Source organism: Melospiza melodia, chromosome Z (assembly GCF_035770615.1).
Source record: "Melospiza melodia melodia isolate bMelMel2 chromosome Z, bMelMel2.pri, whole genome shotgun sequence".
NCBI lineage: Eukaryota > Metazoa > Chordata > Aves > Passeriformes > Passerellidae > Melospiza > Melospiza melodia.
Window position 1 is genome coordinate 11,479,729 of NC_086226.1, and position 18,923 is coordinate 11,498,651.

Below are 18,923 nucleotides of genomic sequence, written 5' to 3' on the forward strand. Positions count from 1 at the left end.
GGATTTATTAGACTATGCTTTAAAACCCTGTGCAGATTTGGAACAGTAGTAGGCCTTTGACTAGGAGGAAAAATTTTACATACCAGATTCAGTGTTGGAAGGGGATCAACATCACTGTTGCATACCTATTTAATAGTTATGATGACAGCTTTAGTAGACATGAAAGCCCTTTGGACAAGGTGCTCAACTGAACCTTTCCTAAGGGAAATAATAAGTAGCTCTAAACACTATATAACAAAACCTACCTGCTACATTGATTTGTCTCTGTACTACATGTAAATGCATGAAGGCTCACAAACCATTAAAACAACCTGAAACAGTAAGTGAGAAGAAACTGAGCACATGAAACACTTTTGAACGTTGAAATCAGGCACAGGATAGCTTAATTTATCAATTAAGATTTTAATTTTTATTACATAATGTATAAACACCACTTGGAGAAAAAAAAAACAAAGAATAACAGGTCTAGTTTAGCAGAACACAGTGTAGACTAGCATTAAATGAAAATACCATGGACTTGACTCAGCAGGTAGAGGAGGTGCAAAAATCACTGCCAGTCCACGCAGATTAAATCAATGTTAAACCAAGAACTCAGTCCTGTCCTGCAATATTGTCTACCAACTAAGTTGTCTGTACTGCAATCCTTCATCAAAAATAATCTTTAAAAAGGGTCCTACAGTTGTTTAAAAAAAAAAAAAGGTAGCTGCTTACTATTAAAAATAGATTTCTGAATCACCATGTCAATTTTAAGCATTCACCAGTAAATGCTTGAACAGAACTGTAATTTAATACAGACAAAACCAGTAGAGGCCACTCATGAGCAGATCAGGCTTCCATTTTGCTAAATTAGGAATTTGTAATCTAGATCATACTTTGGGGCTGTAGGGCCTGAGAAGATTACCTTTTAGTTTTGATGTTGATAATAAGGAATGACAGGCATGTTTAAGAGGTATGCCTACTGATCTGACTAACCAGTCTCGATTAAAACTTAACAGCACACAAATGTGTAAATAAGCAGTTGTTGAGATTTCTGCCATAGATTTGCTGTGCACATGTTCAATACCTAAATCTAGTATGAGAGTGGTAAGAGTCCTAGGAAGGAATAAATCAGTGTTAATGGCATTGGTGGAGGATTTTTGAGGATTTTTTTAATCCTAACAGCATATTTACTAGTGTACATGACAGAGGCACATAATAAACAATCCCTAACTGGTTACAGATGGATTGAGAATAACTGGAACATCCTAGTCTGTGTGCACACAACTTTTAGAAAGATTAGTCTTTTGTGTCTTTACTTTTAGACAAGCTATGCACATTATTTTAGACAGAGCTTTATTCTGATATAGTTCCTGAACTTACCAACTTATGAAAGCTTATTTGGCTACTTTGCTTTTCCCCTCTGGCTCTACAATCACGACGATCAGAGAGTGTAAATAACTGCAGTGTTAGCTTATACAGACATCTCCATCAATTTCACATTTTCCTAGAACTGAATGGCCTGGTCAAATCAATATCCTCTAAATTATGTTTTAAGTTCTATTCACTCTAGAAGCAAAAATCCCTTTGTCCATTTCCTCCACCAATAAAGAGCAGTTTACATTTTGCAAGTGGCAATAAATACACTGATTGATTGGCCACATTGGAGAACATTTCCATTAGACCTGAGAACATCTGTTACAGAAGTCTCTTCATTCAAAAGTCATTTTAAGAAAACGCACTCTTGGAAACAAATCTGTAGAAGACAAAACATACTATTTTCAAGTCATGTAGCAGAAGAGCTCCTGCTGTAGGAATATTTGTTTTCTCAAATTCTGCCTTACCTATGCAGTTATAAGGCAGTCACAGTTCACAGTTTCTCTAAAAGATTTAAAAGGTCACTTGCTCTTCTTTAATCAGAGCTTTTTTTTTCTATTATCTACTTGATTACCTAACATGAGAGAAACGTATGAAATTAATTTGTTGTCATTTACATATCACTAGAATTCAGCATAAGATTGGAAATGTAAATTTTCTGGAGAAGGTAAAAACATGCTGGGAAAACTGGAAGACATAGGTATTAGCTTGTGCTCCACTCCTAATACCCAGCATGTCTCATTCTTCTTTAAATATAAGAAATTCAAAATCTAAAATTCCAAACATTCAACTTAATAAGGCCAAATATAAGTCTTATGATAGCCACTTACATACACTAGTGTTCTGATAATCTGCTTGCCAGTTAATCCATTCAGTGAAGAAATATATCCTACTACAACATGATTTCTATAATTTGTAAAGTCTTCATGAAGGGCTCAAGAAAACCTTTGGGTTTCAAGTCCCTATCTAGCCAAACAGAAAAACTAAAAGCTACCTCAGTCAAGATGCACTAAACCAGACTTATACCCTTGACGTAAGTCTACAAAGTAGAAAAAATACTGGAAGAACAAAAAAAAAAAAATTGCCACAAGTTGTATGAAACTACAAAGTTGTACAATTTTTGAAAAGCATACAAAAGATTTGTATTTTCATTTCTTTTACCTCAACACCATGGTTTACCAAAATCTATATATCCTTGCATCAAATTGCTAGTTTGACAGTCAACTTTTCTACAAAAGTGTATGAAGTATTTAGTTTTATCAGTCCCAGACTGTTACTATAAAACTGTACATCTGAATATTTAATGCTACTGACTTAATACTTGAACCCATTTACCTGTGTTTACAAAGCTTTCATGTTTGCCATACAAGTTAAAATGTCAATTTTCACTGAAGTTAGAGGTAACACTTCAGACATTTACACTAGATGCAAAAAAAGCTTAAATATCAGGCTAATGATTCCCCAACCCAAAGGAATGAAAAGCATTTCAAGCTTCCTCCAAATGCTCTTGCATCCAAAAAGGCCAACTTCCAATATAATGCAGCATTGTGATATCCCCATGGTTTCCCTCTATGGATCCATAAATGTTTCAGCAAAAGACATCAGGGTCCTTCATTCTTCCAGCAGAACAGTGCACAGTGAATCCTCTGTGTCAATCAATATTGAAGCTATTGCCCCATCATTGAACTCAAAAGATGTTCCTCCATCTACAACCATACAAGCATCCCAACAACGGGAACGGACACAGACTCTGCAAAAACCCAGCAAGTAAGTTATCACAAAACAGCTAAAAAAATTAAGTATTTCACACAAGCAGTTAACAATAAAACTGGGACATTCTTTTGCTTGAGTCAATAAATGTTTAACCTCCACTTAGCATGGCACTAAGCACTAGAACCTCCCAAGTTATCAGTGCTTTGTATGGGCTTGGCAATGAGCCCAGAGAGGACTGAAGGACTTGGTCAATGCTCCCACAGTCTGAGCACAGCCTATAACATAACACTTGGTGCTGAAGCTGAAGCTTAGCTGTAATTTTCAAAGAAAGCTATTGATGATCCCATTTACTTGAACTTCACAGAAAACTTCACAATTAATTTAAGATTCTAATATGTGGTCTTCATGTTATGTGAAATATGTATTTTCAAGTAGCAATGCTTAAGGTTCAAATAATTTGGACATTAATGTAATTTTTTGTTACAATAATCATTCAGAGAGAAGAAAAGTAATTACAAACACAAAGCTGAAGGTCAGGATGCTTACCAGGCAACTTCAAGAACTGCAGCATATTATTGTCAAGACATTATAATTATTAGAGTCTGACATATAATTAATAAGTTTAAATCTAACCTTGCAAAATTTAAGGCATCTCTTTTAGAACTGGACAAGACAGAAAAAAGAATTTGGCTCAGAGCTCCTTTAGACATTTATTTTGATATAAAAGGTTGAACTGACAGTTAATTACAATTAAAATACTGTATTGCTTTCAATAGTTTATATGTTATTGTTTGTATGTTCAGTAATTCTGGTAATATAACTAATGGCTGTACATGTTTATATTTAATTGTGGCAAGCTCCACATATCATAAAATCATTTAGATTGGGAAAGACAAGTAAGATCATTGAGCTCAACCATTAAACAAGCATTACCAAGCCCACCACTATGTCCCTAAGTGCCATGCCTACATGTCTCTCAAATACCTTTGGGGATGATAACTCCACCACTTCCACAGGCAGCCTGTTCCACTGCTTTATAACCCCTTCCATTATGATAATTTTCCTAATATTCAATCTAAACCTCCACTGGCACAAATGCCCTAAGTTGAAATGATGAATTAGAAAATAATTCAGTTTGGAAATGCATTTAGTCCCACCTTCTGCTCAAAGCAGGCCTTACTTTAAAGATGGGTTAGGTTGCTTAATGCCTTGCCCAGGGAAATTTTGAGTATCTCCAAGAACAGTCACAAGACAATCTATAGAGAAAACTTTCTTATAAAATTTTTACTATAAAATCATGGCTGTTGCATTATCCTCTGCTCTGAAAAGAGTTTAACTCAAGCCTCCTCTGTAACCAGGCTTTGGTAGCTGAAGACAGCAACTGGATCCCCCCCCTTAGTCTTGTCTCCTCCGGGCTAAAGGAAAGCACTGTTTGAGTCTTTCCCTTATAAACCACTTGTTCCAGCCCCGTAATCCTCCCAGTGGTCCTTTCCTGAATTCACTTCTCTCTGTCACTGTGTCTTATACTGAGGGAAATGGCACATAACCAAAACTGGGCACAGTGAGATTCTTTTATTATGTAAGATTGTGCAGGGATCAAACATTAAAAAGCCATAACACAACTAGGAAACATTTTCATCCTGCTGTTACAAGAACAATACTCAAGTAATTCAAAGCACAAACTGGATGTCGAAACACTTAAAGGGAAAGTCCTGGATTGCTCAGACTTTAACAGACACATTGAACTAAGTAACTCTTTGCTATTGCAGCCAACACTTACTTTGAAGAGAAGCCACGCTGACGGCTACTTGAGAAAACTCTGTTTACAATAGGCTCTCGAACACTGAAAAACATCTTTGGTTCCTCTGGACTGTAGAGCAGACAGTCATTGTAATCATTTGTTACTGTAAGCAGAGGAGTCAGCCATTAGTTTTTCCAGAGAAAATTATTTACTCTCAGAAACACACATTCCTCCAGGGAAGAGTGGCTTCTCTATCAAGAGGGACCATCAAGTCTTCACAGGTGTTTAATAGTCTTTACATGCAAAAAATTACTTTTAGGGAAAATTCCTTTCAGTTCTGCTGCATGACGAACACTCAATAGCTCTCTCCTGATGATTAAATATTAACCGTTTCAAATTTTAGGAGAACTGAAATTCTCCGGAAGTGGATAATTTGGACAGAAGTCTATGTAAGTGCTTTCATTTCAAGTAAGACATTGTTTGCCAACTGTGCCTAATTAATGTCTGTAAGAAAGACTACTACTGCAAGAGTGCTAAAACACTGAAAAATGAGTAGTTCAGAATACAAACAAAATGAACTGGTCAAAGATACTTTTAAAAAAATCTGGCCTTTTTCACTAACCTTTCTGTACCAGTTCCGTGTTCAATGGCATATTCAGACTTCCATGCTTTTTCGCTGTTGAGCCGAGAGAAAGAGCCCCAGTTAGACAGATGTACCTATACAGACCTTGGCTAGTAATGCCACATTGCTCACTCACCCATCTTAAGGATCTCTTCAACAGCTTGATGTGCAACCTTGTTAATATTATAGGACCTAGACAGAGAAGAAGTCTTGTTTGCTAAGCAGTACAACTAAGGACAAAACTGAAAAAAAACAAAAAACCTTTCACACTGATGAAAAACTAAAATCAACATTCGGGGAGGAAAAAGAATGCTGTTAAGTGTGAGCTGATAACAGTTAATTTAAAAAAAATAGGTCTTAAATCAACTCTTGCTTTGGCATCTACCTGTGGCCTTGTAAACCTTAAAAATCCATTAAGTGAAGTCTTCAGAAAAGAAGAGCATGGGAAGTAGTCTGCTTGTCAATAATCCCCCAATAACTGCTGCATTAAGTCTGCATTAAAAAACGGAAGCTCTAGAGATTGTGTTCTTGCTAATTGATTTATTCTCTTAGTTCTCATTTATGAACCCAACACTTCTCCACAAACATTTTACCTCATTATTTATACCCTAAGATGTGGTCTTGAATCTCACAAGAACTGGTGTACATAGAAAATAAACAGTCAGATCAGACACTTCTGCATTTGACACATTTGGATGAACGAGTTAACATAGCCTCAGTTTGAACTAAGGCAAAACTCCTAAAAAAGTCTCCCTCCTCTGCTCAGACTCAAAAGGGAGTAGGTGCTAACCACAGACACTGTGCAGCAGTACCATGAAGATCTCACATGGCCAGGTCTCAACACAGCTTAAAATCCTCAGTCCAGCACTTCTGTCATGGCAGTAAAACACCTCAGACTGCAGTACAGATCCACTCCACCCCTATCTGACCCCAGAGCTGCTGAGGGTGTGCCCAAGGCTCCCTCTCTTACACTTACTGCCTACCTGCAAGCCCGAGCAGATGCTATCAAGATATCCTTTTACACAAGTTTTGGCAGCTACAGAAAACACCTAGACATTTAAATGTCTCTCAGTCCCAGGAAGTCTGAAATTGCAGGAAAGCCCTTAAACAACAGGCTAAGGGGGGTCACTCCACTGAGGCCTGGCCTCACTTTAGAGAAGTCCAGCAGCACATACAGATTACAGCAATGGAGAGGAGCAATCCTGGAGCTTGGTGCCTGGTTCTGGGTTTGCTCAGCACAGTGTATAAGCAAAAGAAATGTGTAAGAACAGCATTGAATTAAGACTGTACTTTCCCAAGGTACTGAACACTAGGAAAGTTTCCCTAGCAGTCTGCCAATTTCATCCTTGGCAGGCTCCAGAACTAAGCTATGCTGCCTGAATACAAAATTCTGAATTACAATGAAGAGTAAAACCTAGTAACCATGGTTACAGCATGAATACTTATTTTTGAATTTCATTAAAAGCTTCTGTTTTAGGTCATCTTAGCCTACCCCATAAATCCAGTCACTATTGTACAAGTCTAAATTATGAGCACAAACACATCTCTCACATCTCAAAACTAAATTGATTAGACTTACATGCAGTACTGCAGCATGCTTAAACTGAAGTTTAAATATTTTATCCCCCTGATTAAGCTAGCACAGTTCTGTGTAGATATCTTTTTTTAAGGGGAGTATTTTGGCAAAGAGATTGTCCCCTGTCAAATAAATATGAAAGAAACAGGAGGCTTGTTTCTTTCTCTTTCAAAGGAGAATGGACAGTAGATGAGCCAGAGCACATTTAACACTGTATTTAATACATGTTTTCCCATTCTTCTTAGAGCTTAGATTTTTATAAGTTTACTGGGCTACATCATCTAAGCATTTTAATTTTGGACAACAAGAATAGTTCATCGATCACCTCAGTATGCTCTCTGCAAGTCACAGCAAAAATCTCTTTCCCTCACCACTCCCAACCACTCATCCTCACATGTGGCATGCCACATTTTTCACTGAAATTACATCTAAGGCAAGCTTCTGTCTCAGTGCCACAGCTCCTCACCCTTTCTAGGCTTCCCTCCGTACCCACAAGTAATGAGTGCCCTGCTCATCTCATACATGTGGAACAGCTCTGAGCCATACTGACAGTGACAATATCAGACTGACTTACCCACAGCCCAACAGAGTCTCAGTAAGGAGAAAATGCATAGGCAAAATAGGTTCATCTGGCTTATCTGAAATGGTATTTTCCGTCAAAGCAGCAACATGTACTCACCATGCTTTTGATCCTGTTCCAGTACACACATTAAGCCCTGAACTCTTCTGTTTCTCCCAAGGACCATCATCAACTGATATTTCATAATAGGAGGCCCTATGAAGCGAGAATTTAAAACTGGGTTTGCAGGACTTAAAGTTCTCCCTGAATAAGACAGAACACACAGCCTTATCAGGCACATTACAATTTAGAGGGGCTACTTTCAAATCTGGATCACAATTTCACAGACTTTGTACAGTGTTTCCCATTTGACAGCAACTTCTGATTCACTATATTACAGCAGTTTTTATAATGGGCTAAAATGATTTCTAGCATGAACTTTCAGGCACTTTTTCTGCAGTCACTTTTCCGTTAATTTATGCACAAAACCACCTCTGTGGTTCATCTGCAGGGCTTGCTGGACTTACAAATAAAACTGTAAATAATTACCTTCCTTGTGTACCTGTTGCACAAAACCTGTGTTTATGCTGTGATTGGGTCTCATTAATTATCACTAAACATTTCAACATCAGTAAGCAATAGCATGATTGAACCTGAATTCCTAATCACTTCAGTAATTGAAAATCCAGTGATTCTTCACTAATAAGTTTACACAAACAGGCTTACACTTCTCTCCAGGGCAAATTATTCCTAAAACTCAAAAGTACTATGTCTTGATGTACAATCATCTTCTTCATGTTATGGTTCATCTGTCAGGGGGTTCCTAGTGTTAGGCCGAGAGACCAAAGTTTCTCTCTACAAGCTTCAGAATATCCAAGAGTGTATTTATGAACTTAACTTGTTGATATTCACAGCTGTCTTCAAAATGTGATACAGGTTTCAGATTAATAGATATCCTCTCAGAAATACCACATTTGCTGTTTCATGCATGACTGAGTTTCACCTTTCTTAGTAAACAGATCTTACTGGGCTATTATTTCAGTCTAGAAACACAGCTCTTGGCTGCTTGGTGCCAAACAGTTTATACTCTCAGTAACTAAGGGCATGTTTTGTAATCACTCTTGAAAAGATAGGGAGATTAGAGAACTGAAAGTAAATTAAGAATACAGGTGCACCGCTTGATTCAGTTAAATGTAATTTTTACAAGCTGGGTATGACAGGTTTTCTTGGGGTTTTTTTCTTCAATTTACTTGTTTTCATCACTAACATGCAAAATAAGACCCGACAAGAAGCTCCTAAAGTTATTCTTTCTAAATAAATAGCAGACCTGTGTATTTGAAACTAATAGAAGATTCGTCTTTACAACATTTAGGTCTTCAAGTGTAAGGTCCCAGTAACACACTTACTTCTAGAGGTTTGTTTCTAGAGGTATTGTTTTCCTCAGTGGTTCTCAAATGCCAAAAGCACAATGTACTTGTGATACTTATAGCACTGGAAAACAGCTTTGTGTTCCTGTATCACTGCACATTAAAGAAATTTAGAATCTTGATAAAATTAGATTTGATTTAGTAGAAAGCGGGATTTTAATCTCTTTGAGATTAATTCCTTCTGCCAGTCTGAGGCTGAAGCCCACACAAAAAAAAAAGCTCACAGAACACTTATACTGTTTGCAGCAATCAGTGTCCCAAGCACTGTACAAACACAAGCTGTTAAACTCTAAAGTGGCTTCCCTGTTGTTGGTTTTTTTTTGGGTTTTTTTTTTAAAGATAAACAGTAAATCTCCTTTTACTGCAGCCCTGGTCATATTCCCAGTGTCTTTCTTACTGTTTGGCTGCCAAAAATGCATTGATCTTCAGGACAGAAGGGACAGTCAAATGTATCCTGGACAAGGCAGTACCATGATTTGATACAAACACAGTTCTTAAACAAAGGAAATAACTGTATTCCATCAATAACAAGGTTTTTGCCAAAAGCAGGCTGGTACCTTTGCATCTAATGACAGAAAGGCAGAAAAAGGAGTCATGATAAAACCTATCTCTGCTTGGTCATGCTAAAAGCTTATGACAAGATATTTAAGATGTGGAGGAGATGAGGCAGTTCAAGGACTGATATTTAAGTCATCAATAAAAGGGAAAGAAAAAAGTCAGGAAAAATGAAAGAATAACCAGAGAGGAAGCAGAAAACCAGAAATCAACATTGAAAATACACTTTGTAATCAGCAATAATACAATCAGTGTTAAATATTTACAGAATAGAAGTGAAATTTGACAATAAAATCTCATCACTGATTGTCCATTGCAATGTGATAAAAAGAAATTAAGTCAATTGTGCCTTGCTGTAACAACAAACAATTATACACACCTGGATGAAAGAGATTCCCCAATGAAGACTTCATTGAGTGCTCTCACTGGTAAAAGATGTGGGCCAGAAATATCAGATCCTGCAGATATTAAATATAAGAGTTTTGAATCATGGATATAAAACACAAGTTTTCAAAAACCATTCACAATTCACTGGAAGATAAATTCTGCTGCCTGGGTTTGTTTTCTAGACCTAATGCTCCATTTTTTTCAAGGACTCATTTTTTCACTGATTCGCTCTGTGGCCAGTCACTGTCCTTTACTGGAGACAATAAATATTTAAACCAAGGTCGGCAATGACACTGAAGCTCGGACACTTTTCCTTGAAAAGTCACAGGCAACTAGGCAGAATGAAGTTTTCTGTCAGTCACACTTCCAGCCAAGTTAAATTACTGGCAATGACTTAACAGACATTTCTGATGAAGTTCAGAGAATTATACTTCATACTACAAGGTAATTAAAGGGGATTAACAAGTTGTTCATGTTGACATGGACTTAGTGAGCAAATGAAGTACTGGACACAGGTTAGGCACTGAACCATGCATCTTTCAACCCACCATAAAGAAAAGAGCTGAAGGTATTTGAGAATTATCTACAGACAGACTCTCACATCTAATATCTTATTTGCTGGTCCAAGACCAGCTTTTACAACTCTCAATTAACCTAACTTAAAAGTTAGTTATAGGACCTAGACAGAGGTCCTATATGAGGTATGTGTGCACAAACATACACATATGCTCAAGTAGTTACAGTAACTTTAAGAGACAGCATTTTAAAAAAGATCAGGTATTTTGACAGCAGGTATTTCAAATACTAAAACGTTCACAAGTCTTTATTTTCTATTCCAAGTTACCATAGAAAAATGATTATATTCTTGTCAGATGTTAACCTACCTTGATCCTGGAATCTTTCATTTATGTGAGCCCTGCTGTGTTGCTCTTGGCTTAGCTGCTGTTCATGTAAGTCCACTGGGGCTGGGTTAATCCCAGTTCCTTCAAGATACAGTCGGATTCTTTGCCGCCACTGCCACCTACGAGAGGAAAAAGATGTCAGTAAGAAATATTCATTACAAAATTAGACAGGATCTGAGAGTCTCCTCTCTCAAAGCAGAACATCTTACAAGAAGGAGCTAAATATATTCAAAGTCATATTTCAAGTTTTACAGGTTCTACTATAACTTCTAAATTTAAAAATTTAATAATATACAATTGTAAATTCTTTACATTTACCAATTTGGTACCTAATGTTTTTTGCATGTGTAAAATAAGAGGCCACTGGGCAAAAGTAGCCTGCAAAAACTGTATGTAACAAACTCTCCTCTTGAGTTATGTGATTCTAATATGTGAATGAATGCTGATACAATATTTTTAAGAATAAAGAGCTCTCAAGAATTTACACAGAAATACATGCTGTATTTTTGACATCTTTTGTTTGTATTTGACACGTCCAGAAAAGCAGCTCTATGCATCCCTTTATGTATAAGGCCCCAAGTATCCTCTCATTTTAACAATCCCTCCTACCCTAGGAATTCAGGGTGCTTAAAAGAAATTCATTTGAAGCAAGAGAAGGATATAAAAGCCATGTTAGAACATTTTGATTTTTTATTCTTCCCTAGAGAAATAAATTCCTTTTCCTCTTACAACCTAAGATATTTCATAAAACAAAATAGCAATAGTTTTGACTAAGAAAGCAAATCACAAGAGAGTTTTATCAGCAAATCTTCTCCCTGTTCATACTGTCGATAACCAGGTGACATTACCCACTTTTTCCTAAAATTACATGAGACTTATGCTTTATATGACTACGTTGCTAGTTTTTCCTCTAATCATCTTTATAGATTTACATTTACACATCCTATCTGCCCTTAAACTAAGTATTTTAGGTAGCCACGCAGAAAGCATGCAGGGAGTATCACTGTAGCAGCCTCCTTACAATGGTCCTGGCCAGAACATATCACATCCCCCACAAAATCAGAAAATGGGACTGTACCCTATTAATACCCCTATTCTGAGAACCTGCTCCAGCACTGACCCCCAAGATAAAAAATGTGGGTAATCTGATATAGTTTGTCCTTTACAAATCAATAACGTTGGTTTTCTCAAGGATTACAAGGTCAATTTTCACACAGATTGTTGCACTGACTGATACATCATGGATAAGGGTAAAAAGCCTATTGCCCTTTTCTGTTTCTGGCAACTCACCATCCACCAAAACTCCAAAATACCAGAAGCCCTTCCAGACAAGAATTCAGTTACCCACCTATTCCAAAGTTTGCTTAGGGTCAAACAAGAACTCTCAAATGAAACACTTGCTCACATCCTTGCTTAAGAATATATTATTTATTAATTTATAATTAATTAATTAATTAAATATATTTTTATTTTATTTCTTTAATTTATTATTTATTTAGTTATTTATTATCTTCTATTATTTCAGAAAAATAATTAGACAACTGCTTTCTGTTTTGTTCTGGTGAGTTTTCAGCTCCATAATAAGCAATAACAGGAATTTCAGCAAAATATAGCTTTGTTTCCAACAAAACATCAAAATTGCCAAATGTCAGGAGAGGTTATCTGAATAAACACTATGAGTTTTATTTAAGCAAATTAGAATGATGGAGACTAAAAAGCTTCTGTTTTCTAAACCTTAGAATATGTGAGTAGAAAGTATCTGTTCCTTTAGCAATACATATTGAAATTCTTCAGTTATTTATCCTGGCAATTCTATTAATTTAATTTCAGAACTATTCTATGGCACAAAAACAGTCACACTTCAAGTTACAAATTTAATATGCTTGAAGTATAAACAAAAATGAATTGCTATATACTTTCACATGAGTGACTGATTTCTGTTTGATAGTCTGTCATCACAAAAATATTCTGTAAAGTATTTATATGACAGAACAGTGTCTCTTCTTAAGTAGTTTAAAAACTCTTTTCTAGTCTGTCCTTTAAAATTCAGCTTGTTTCTTTTTAAATCAATTGAGATTATTCTGTTTTAAGAATATCTAGTACTGGAAACATCAAGCTATATTCAGCATGAAGAAACGTTTGCCTTACTTGTCAGCAAAATTTAAGCCACTTTATCTCAATCACCAAATCCCTAGATGCAACACACTGACCATTTCCTAACTGTATGTGTTTCACTAGCTTCTATTCTTATGGCCATCACTGTACTGTATGTTTTTGAGTCCTTGTTGTAGAGTGACTTTATGATGCTTGAATCCCCAACTGTCTGTTCAGTTTATGCTGGATATAAATTCTGCACCTCTAAGACAGGTTCCAAGAGCGAGAGGGAGGAGAAGCAACGCAGAATTTGTTATCAGACACTGCACTCACTCTCCTGCATTCCTGCTCACGGACTGCGTTGTCTGCAGCACGGACAGACAGGGGGACAGAGCTCTCCTTTGCCTTTAGTCAGTTTTTAGCTGGCTTAGGCAGAGAAGTTCCCTGGACTGTGGCTTCTCCTTTTTTTGGAACTGATCAGCCCTGCTCAGGCCTGAACACCCAGAATGGCACCAGGAGCTCACACCGGGGCTGGGACGCTGCGTTCCAGCGCCACAGGGATGGATGAGAGACTGAGCGAGCTGAGCTACAGCCCATGACAAGCCCTCTCTCTGAGTCTGCCATCTCTGCAGAACAGGGAGAGGCCCCATTGTTTAATGCTGTTCATTTTTTCATGTTTGTGAGTACTTTCTTGTTAAATAAATAGCTTTGTCCATTTTTTTTGAAAGATATTTTATTTCCAAACTGGCTGGGGGAGGGGCAGTTTGAGTTTGCTTTCTAGACTACTTCAAAAGTTTCCTCTAAAATTTGCTCTAAACCAGGACAGTTCTAAAATACATAAATCAATATACCCCTTACAAGGATGCCCCTTCTCATTTATTAATTTGCTAAGTCAGAAGTGAAAATCACTTATTGCATGTCATCCCAGACAACTTTTTTCTGGAACTGGCAGTTTTAGTCTCACTCTTGACCAAAAACCTCATTTTTCAACATTATAAACATCTACACAGAATTCACTATTTGAGCCATTAAGAGTTTACTAAGCTTCAGCTGCTTCTTAGGAATTGCATATGGCTAGGTGTTTCCCAATCTCTCCATGTTTTTCAAAACCAAAGATCAGTGAATCCTACCTGAACTCACCACGATAAAGCTTCTGTAGTGCTTCAGGAAATGAGTATGTGTATCTCACAGGCAAGCACAGGTGGCCTTCTGATCTGGTAGCAAAAAATGACAATGAAAATTATAGTATTACTGTTCAGATTTGGTACCTTTGGAAAACAAAACAAAAATCTCCCTATGTGGTACATCTAGCAAAGCTACACTTCTTAGACCTTTAGGAATCTCTACTGTTCTTGCACAGTACCACATCAGCAACAATACACTGCTCTCAGCTCATGGAGTCTGTGTGTCAGAGACAAGCTAATTCTCCCACGTTTCCCCTAAAAACTGTCCAGCTAATAATCCTGCAGGAGTATGTAAGCACTAATGTAGTTCCTGTCACCATACTAAGCAATTTAAGCTTAATAAACCTGGCAGGTGAGGAAAAAAATGTTTCTCCACTTACACCCAAGTTAGCAACATGAACAGCTAAGCAACATACCTAAGAACAAAAGAATCTCTTTTCAAAACTAGAAGACTAAACAGTGCTCCCTTCCATTAGTAGTATGTGACAATTTGAAGGCACTTGCTATTTGAACCCTACTACTCAGGCTTGATAATGCAGAATAGCTACTCAGAGCATTTGAAAAGTTTTGGAAGAGAAGGTATTAAAGAAATTAAACATTTTGACCACCACTTTATGTACTAGGAATAAATTAACTGTCAGTATCAAAAAAAGCAGAAACATCACAAGCAGAAATCTAAATCTGGACTTCTCAGCAGGCAGAGCCTTGGTGAATTCTGAGTTTCATTTGCCATCCATTTGAAGGTTATACCAACCAAGCAATACTAACACACTGCACCTACTGAGCTGTAAGACTGATGTGGGCAGGTGGGTGCAGCTTGTGCAGAGTTTATAATAGGATAGCTAAGTGCCAACAATTGGTTCAGGAATCTTCTGAGGTATGTGATGGTTCACATCAAGAAACAACAGCAAATTTCTTCATCTGAGCCTCTACTGAATCCACCTTCTTCACAAAAAAAATAAGGTTTTGTGTGTTCAGACACCACAGTTAACTGCTTTCACCAAGTCCTTCTTCCTAAGTTCTACACTACCAATCCAGCCTCAAACTTCTTGTCAGTAATACAAATTAACTAGCTGCAAGTGCTGTTACATTGGTGTGTGAGAGCATCTGTGGCACACAGGCATGCTTGTCCAATACTACTTAATGTCCTCAGGTGAGACAGGGCAACTCCCTGTGCAAACTTCTCTAAAAAAAACTAACTATTCCCTTGGTGTCTACAACCCACTAAAACAGACATTTATGCTGTCAAATGCTACAGGTATGCCTCATGTACCACGAAAACAGATGCACAGTGTGCCTAATATTAAATAAAACATTGCTTTCCCAAATTTTTTTTACCTTTCAGGATCAGTATTTATTCCGATGACTGGTTTAAATTTATCAAAGACCTTACTGGCTGCCAACAACATTGTACCATCACCTACAAAGAAAACAGATCAAAAGTTAGCTTCACTTCACATTCTAGTACCCCAAAGAGAATGTACTCCAGCATTAGCATTATGTGCGTTTATATCAACAACACATCAGGCAAGCTGGACAAAAATACAACAGGACAAAACTACTGACATCTTATCAAATAAGAGTAGTGACAACTGAATTTGAGATAGCAAACATGACTGGAAAAAGAACAATTTATCTGACAGCTATACATGCCCAGGCAACTGAATGTGGCAGAAGCAAGCTTTAAAAGAGATTTATGGGAATTTCTGTACATTTATCAGCACATAAGAGAAATTCTTTAGCAAAAGTAAATTTAGAAAGTATTGCTAAACAAAGCCACAGGAGACAGGAAACAAAACCAAATGTTACTGTAAGTCACATAAAAACAATGACTTTAGCTTCACCCCAGTTGTTCTCCTAAAAGGCAATTTAAAGGTCTTATTTGGCCCCAGACAGGCACACTTGGAAAAGATGTCTTGGGTAAGTAGAAATCTCAGAATTAGAAATCTTTAAATTTACTGTTTTTTGCAGATATTGGTATTTTTTCCTGTCTGTTAAACAGAAAGAAAACTATAACCTCATTCAGTCTTTGCAAGAAGATGTAAGCTCTGAACAGCACAAAGACATAAAGCTCTGAAAACCTCAGATGATGTATTATTACTTCCCAGCTGCTTGCCTCAACCATGAAAATTTTTCCCAAAGACAAATTGGCACTTTGGGGAAGTTCTCTGAAATCCACAAGAGTTGATAGGATGCTTCAGGAATAAACCTTTCTACACATTCTTCATGGTGATTACTACCTAAGGGCAAACTGGACTAGTGGGAAGAGAGAAAGCTGTGGTCAAGCCTATTTGCCACAGATGAGTGAACACTACGTCAGAGCCCAGCAACATGAGGCTGTATTTGCAGCATATCCCAAAAAACAACACTGAATGAAGTGCTGCAATCCAATATTAAAGATAAACAATCAGGTTAATTGCTCTGTTGGTTCATCTGGAAAACACTGATCAGTGGCACAAGATGCTCAGAAGCTGCAGACTTTTTACCTGTACCATCCAACTTGATACGCCAGTCACTGGATTAAGTGTGAAAGCAAGAAAGACAGTTTGAGCAAGGGGACCATGAGGTAGTATGTTAGTCTACACCTCACATTCCAAAAAAACAACGAGTAGATTTTAGGGCTACATAAAATTACATGACATCAAGAATTTTATCCTCTTTAGTTGAAAACTATAGTAAATTCAGCAGTTTATATTGTTTCACACGTGAAAAACTTTTCAAGTGGCCATGCACTGGGGTTCACTTCCATGGGCTACAATTTTAGGTACTAGAGGTAGACAAGATGGCGACAACCACTGCTTTTTGTCAGATTTTCTGACAATCAGATTTGCAATTTGTTTTCAGAATGTGCATTATTTCCAGTTGCTTCAAACACTGTCAAGTATTTTTGAGAAACATATCTATGAAAACATACTGAAACAAATACTTCCTTTCCATAAAGTCATACCTCCTGCTGATATAACAGCATCTGCCCACCGAACTGTCTCTTCATTATACTCTCGACGCTTAACAAGACGAACTTCTATCCTTTCGTTCCTGTAAAGTTCAGAGAAAGTCTGAATTCCAATATGTAATGTTTCTTGTCACAGCCTTCCAGAAAGTTTTCATGCAGGTAAGGAGTAATTGCAATCATATTTGGCTTAAAAACACTTGACACACAAATCCTGTACCACTGTGGAGAGCCTGGTTCAAGCATGGCTTAAAGAAAGAGGCCATGAAGGTATACAGCTGATGGGAAAGTAAAAGGCAGCTGTAAAGCAGCAGTTCCCAGGCTTGATTTTGTAAATAACTAGGTTCTCAGACACCTTTTCTATAAACAGCAGGATTCTCAGACAGTCTTCCCATAACAGGCAAAACATTCTGTCCTTGGGCTCTCTGGGAACAGATAGCTGCTCTGGGAACAGATATGAAAGTTTTGAGAACTTTTCATATCACAGTGAGAACGCTGGTCCTGTTTTCAATAAACAAACCACAGGTATTGTAAAACAAAAGGAGGGGTTAAAGTTTTCTCTGTAACCTATCGTGAGCTCGAATTTTGCAATATGCATGAAGTTAATTAACACTGTTATATAAAGTGGCTGATTTGATCAATAAATCGGAGTCAATGCTGATCAACAACAAGATGGGTTGGCTTCGCTTTCCTTCGCTTTCAACATAATGGTGACCTCTCCGACGTGATACAGCAAGGCATCACGAAGAAGCGAAGAAAGGGTCAGGTCCTAAGCAGCGGGACGGCAGAAACGCAAAAAGAAGCTGAAGACGCGTCGTGCCTTGGGTGACCGTAAAGACGAGCCTGACTGATACGTGCTGCACGGACCTTGAAGAGGCTTCATTCAGCGCTGATTAATTAGGTATTGACTGTCTTTTTACAAAAAAGGCAAATTAAGGGGGTAGATTGGCAAAGGGATTTAACATTACTTTGGACTTATGGCTATGGTAAAGGGGTTTTCCTTGGCCCTCATATGGTTTACGAGTTAACGGAATGGTGTGAATTCGGTGATTTATTATGGGAGGCTGCTTTAGAGAGTGATAAAACTGCCAAGAAGCTCAGCAAGCCATGGCGGGTGATGTACGGTGCACTGTTTCACTATGTCTCTGAGTGCAAGACAGCGGCCGCAGCTCGTGGCACTTGCGGGGCTGTGCTACTCCAAACTCGGCACGGGCGCTCCGCCATGGGGAGCAGCCGCGGCGAGCGACCGCCTGAAATGCTGCGCTGCAGCGGCGGGAGCGGAGGCAGCGGCGGGGAGAGCGGAGCCGCCGCCCGGGAGCCGAGCCGCGCCGCCCCGGGAGGGGAGCGGAGCCGCCGCCGTGGGGGGAGCGACCCGACCAGCGGTGTCTGCAGCGCACGCTGCGATCCAGCCCGCCGGCGAATCCTGCGAAACAAAAAGCCCAGCGCCGGGGGGATTTTTCACCCGCTCCGACACACGCGCCGCGGGACCAGAGCGCTTTTACAGCGGGAGCGTTTCTCCCTCCGCTCTGCTGCCCGGCAAAAGCTTCAGTGTGCGACCTAACAGCATAATAAATGTGATTCCTGTCAACAAAAGAAAAGATCCCTGCTGCAAATGGGAAACCAGTGATAATAAACAAACGACACCAAAGGCTATCAGGACGTTTTCCACCTAAGTCGAAGGGACTTTTGTTCTTCCCGGCAGACTGTGAAACAGAAATCAGCGTAAATGAATGCGGGAGTCAAATTTCGGTCGATTTGGCTCGGCATTGGTTATGCTGTCAGAATCACCTGCATTAACATAGACTTTAACATCAGAAGCCCGGATGGCTCAGTCGGTGGAACATCAGACTCTAAAATTAT

At 38.3% G+C, this 18,923-nt stretch overlaps 1 protein-coding gene across 1 annotated transcript in view; it reads right to left on the reverse strand.

Annotated features, from left to right (window-relative positions):
• Nucleotides 1-386: 386 nt before the first annotated feature.
• The window catches only part of NADK2 (NAD kinase 2, mitochondrial), a 35,555-nt gene continuing 17,018 nt past the window's right edge, over nt 387-18,923 (reverse strand). The window contains exons 3-12 of the mRNA XM_063180951.1: nt 17,061-17,149; nt 15,452-15,533; nt 14,060-14,143; nt 10,818-10,954; nt 9,926-10,004; nt 7,685-7,828; nt 5,566-5,621; nt 5,430-5,483; nt 4,847-4,970; nt 387-3,103 (exon numbers count right to left, since the gene is read on the reverse strand). Of these exons, the coding sequence (XP_063037021.1) occupies nt 2,965-3,103; nt 4,847-4,970; nt 5,430-5,483; nt 5,566-5,621; nt 7,685-7,828; nt 9,926-10,004; nt 10,818-10,954; nt 14,060-14,143; nt 15,452-15,533; nt 17,061-17,149 (988 nt within the window). The 3' untranslated portion in view covers nt 387-2,964. The remainder of the gene's footprint in view (nt 3,104-4,846; nt 4,971-5,429; nt 5,484-5,565; nt 5,622-7,684; nt 7,829-9,925; nt 10,005-10,817; nt 10,955-14,059; nt 14,144-15,451; nt 15,534-17,060; nt 17,150-18,923) is intronic.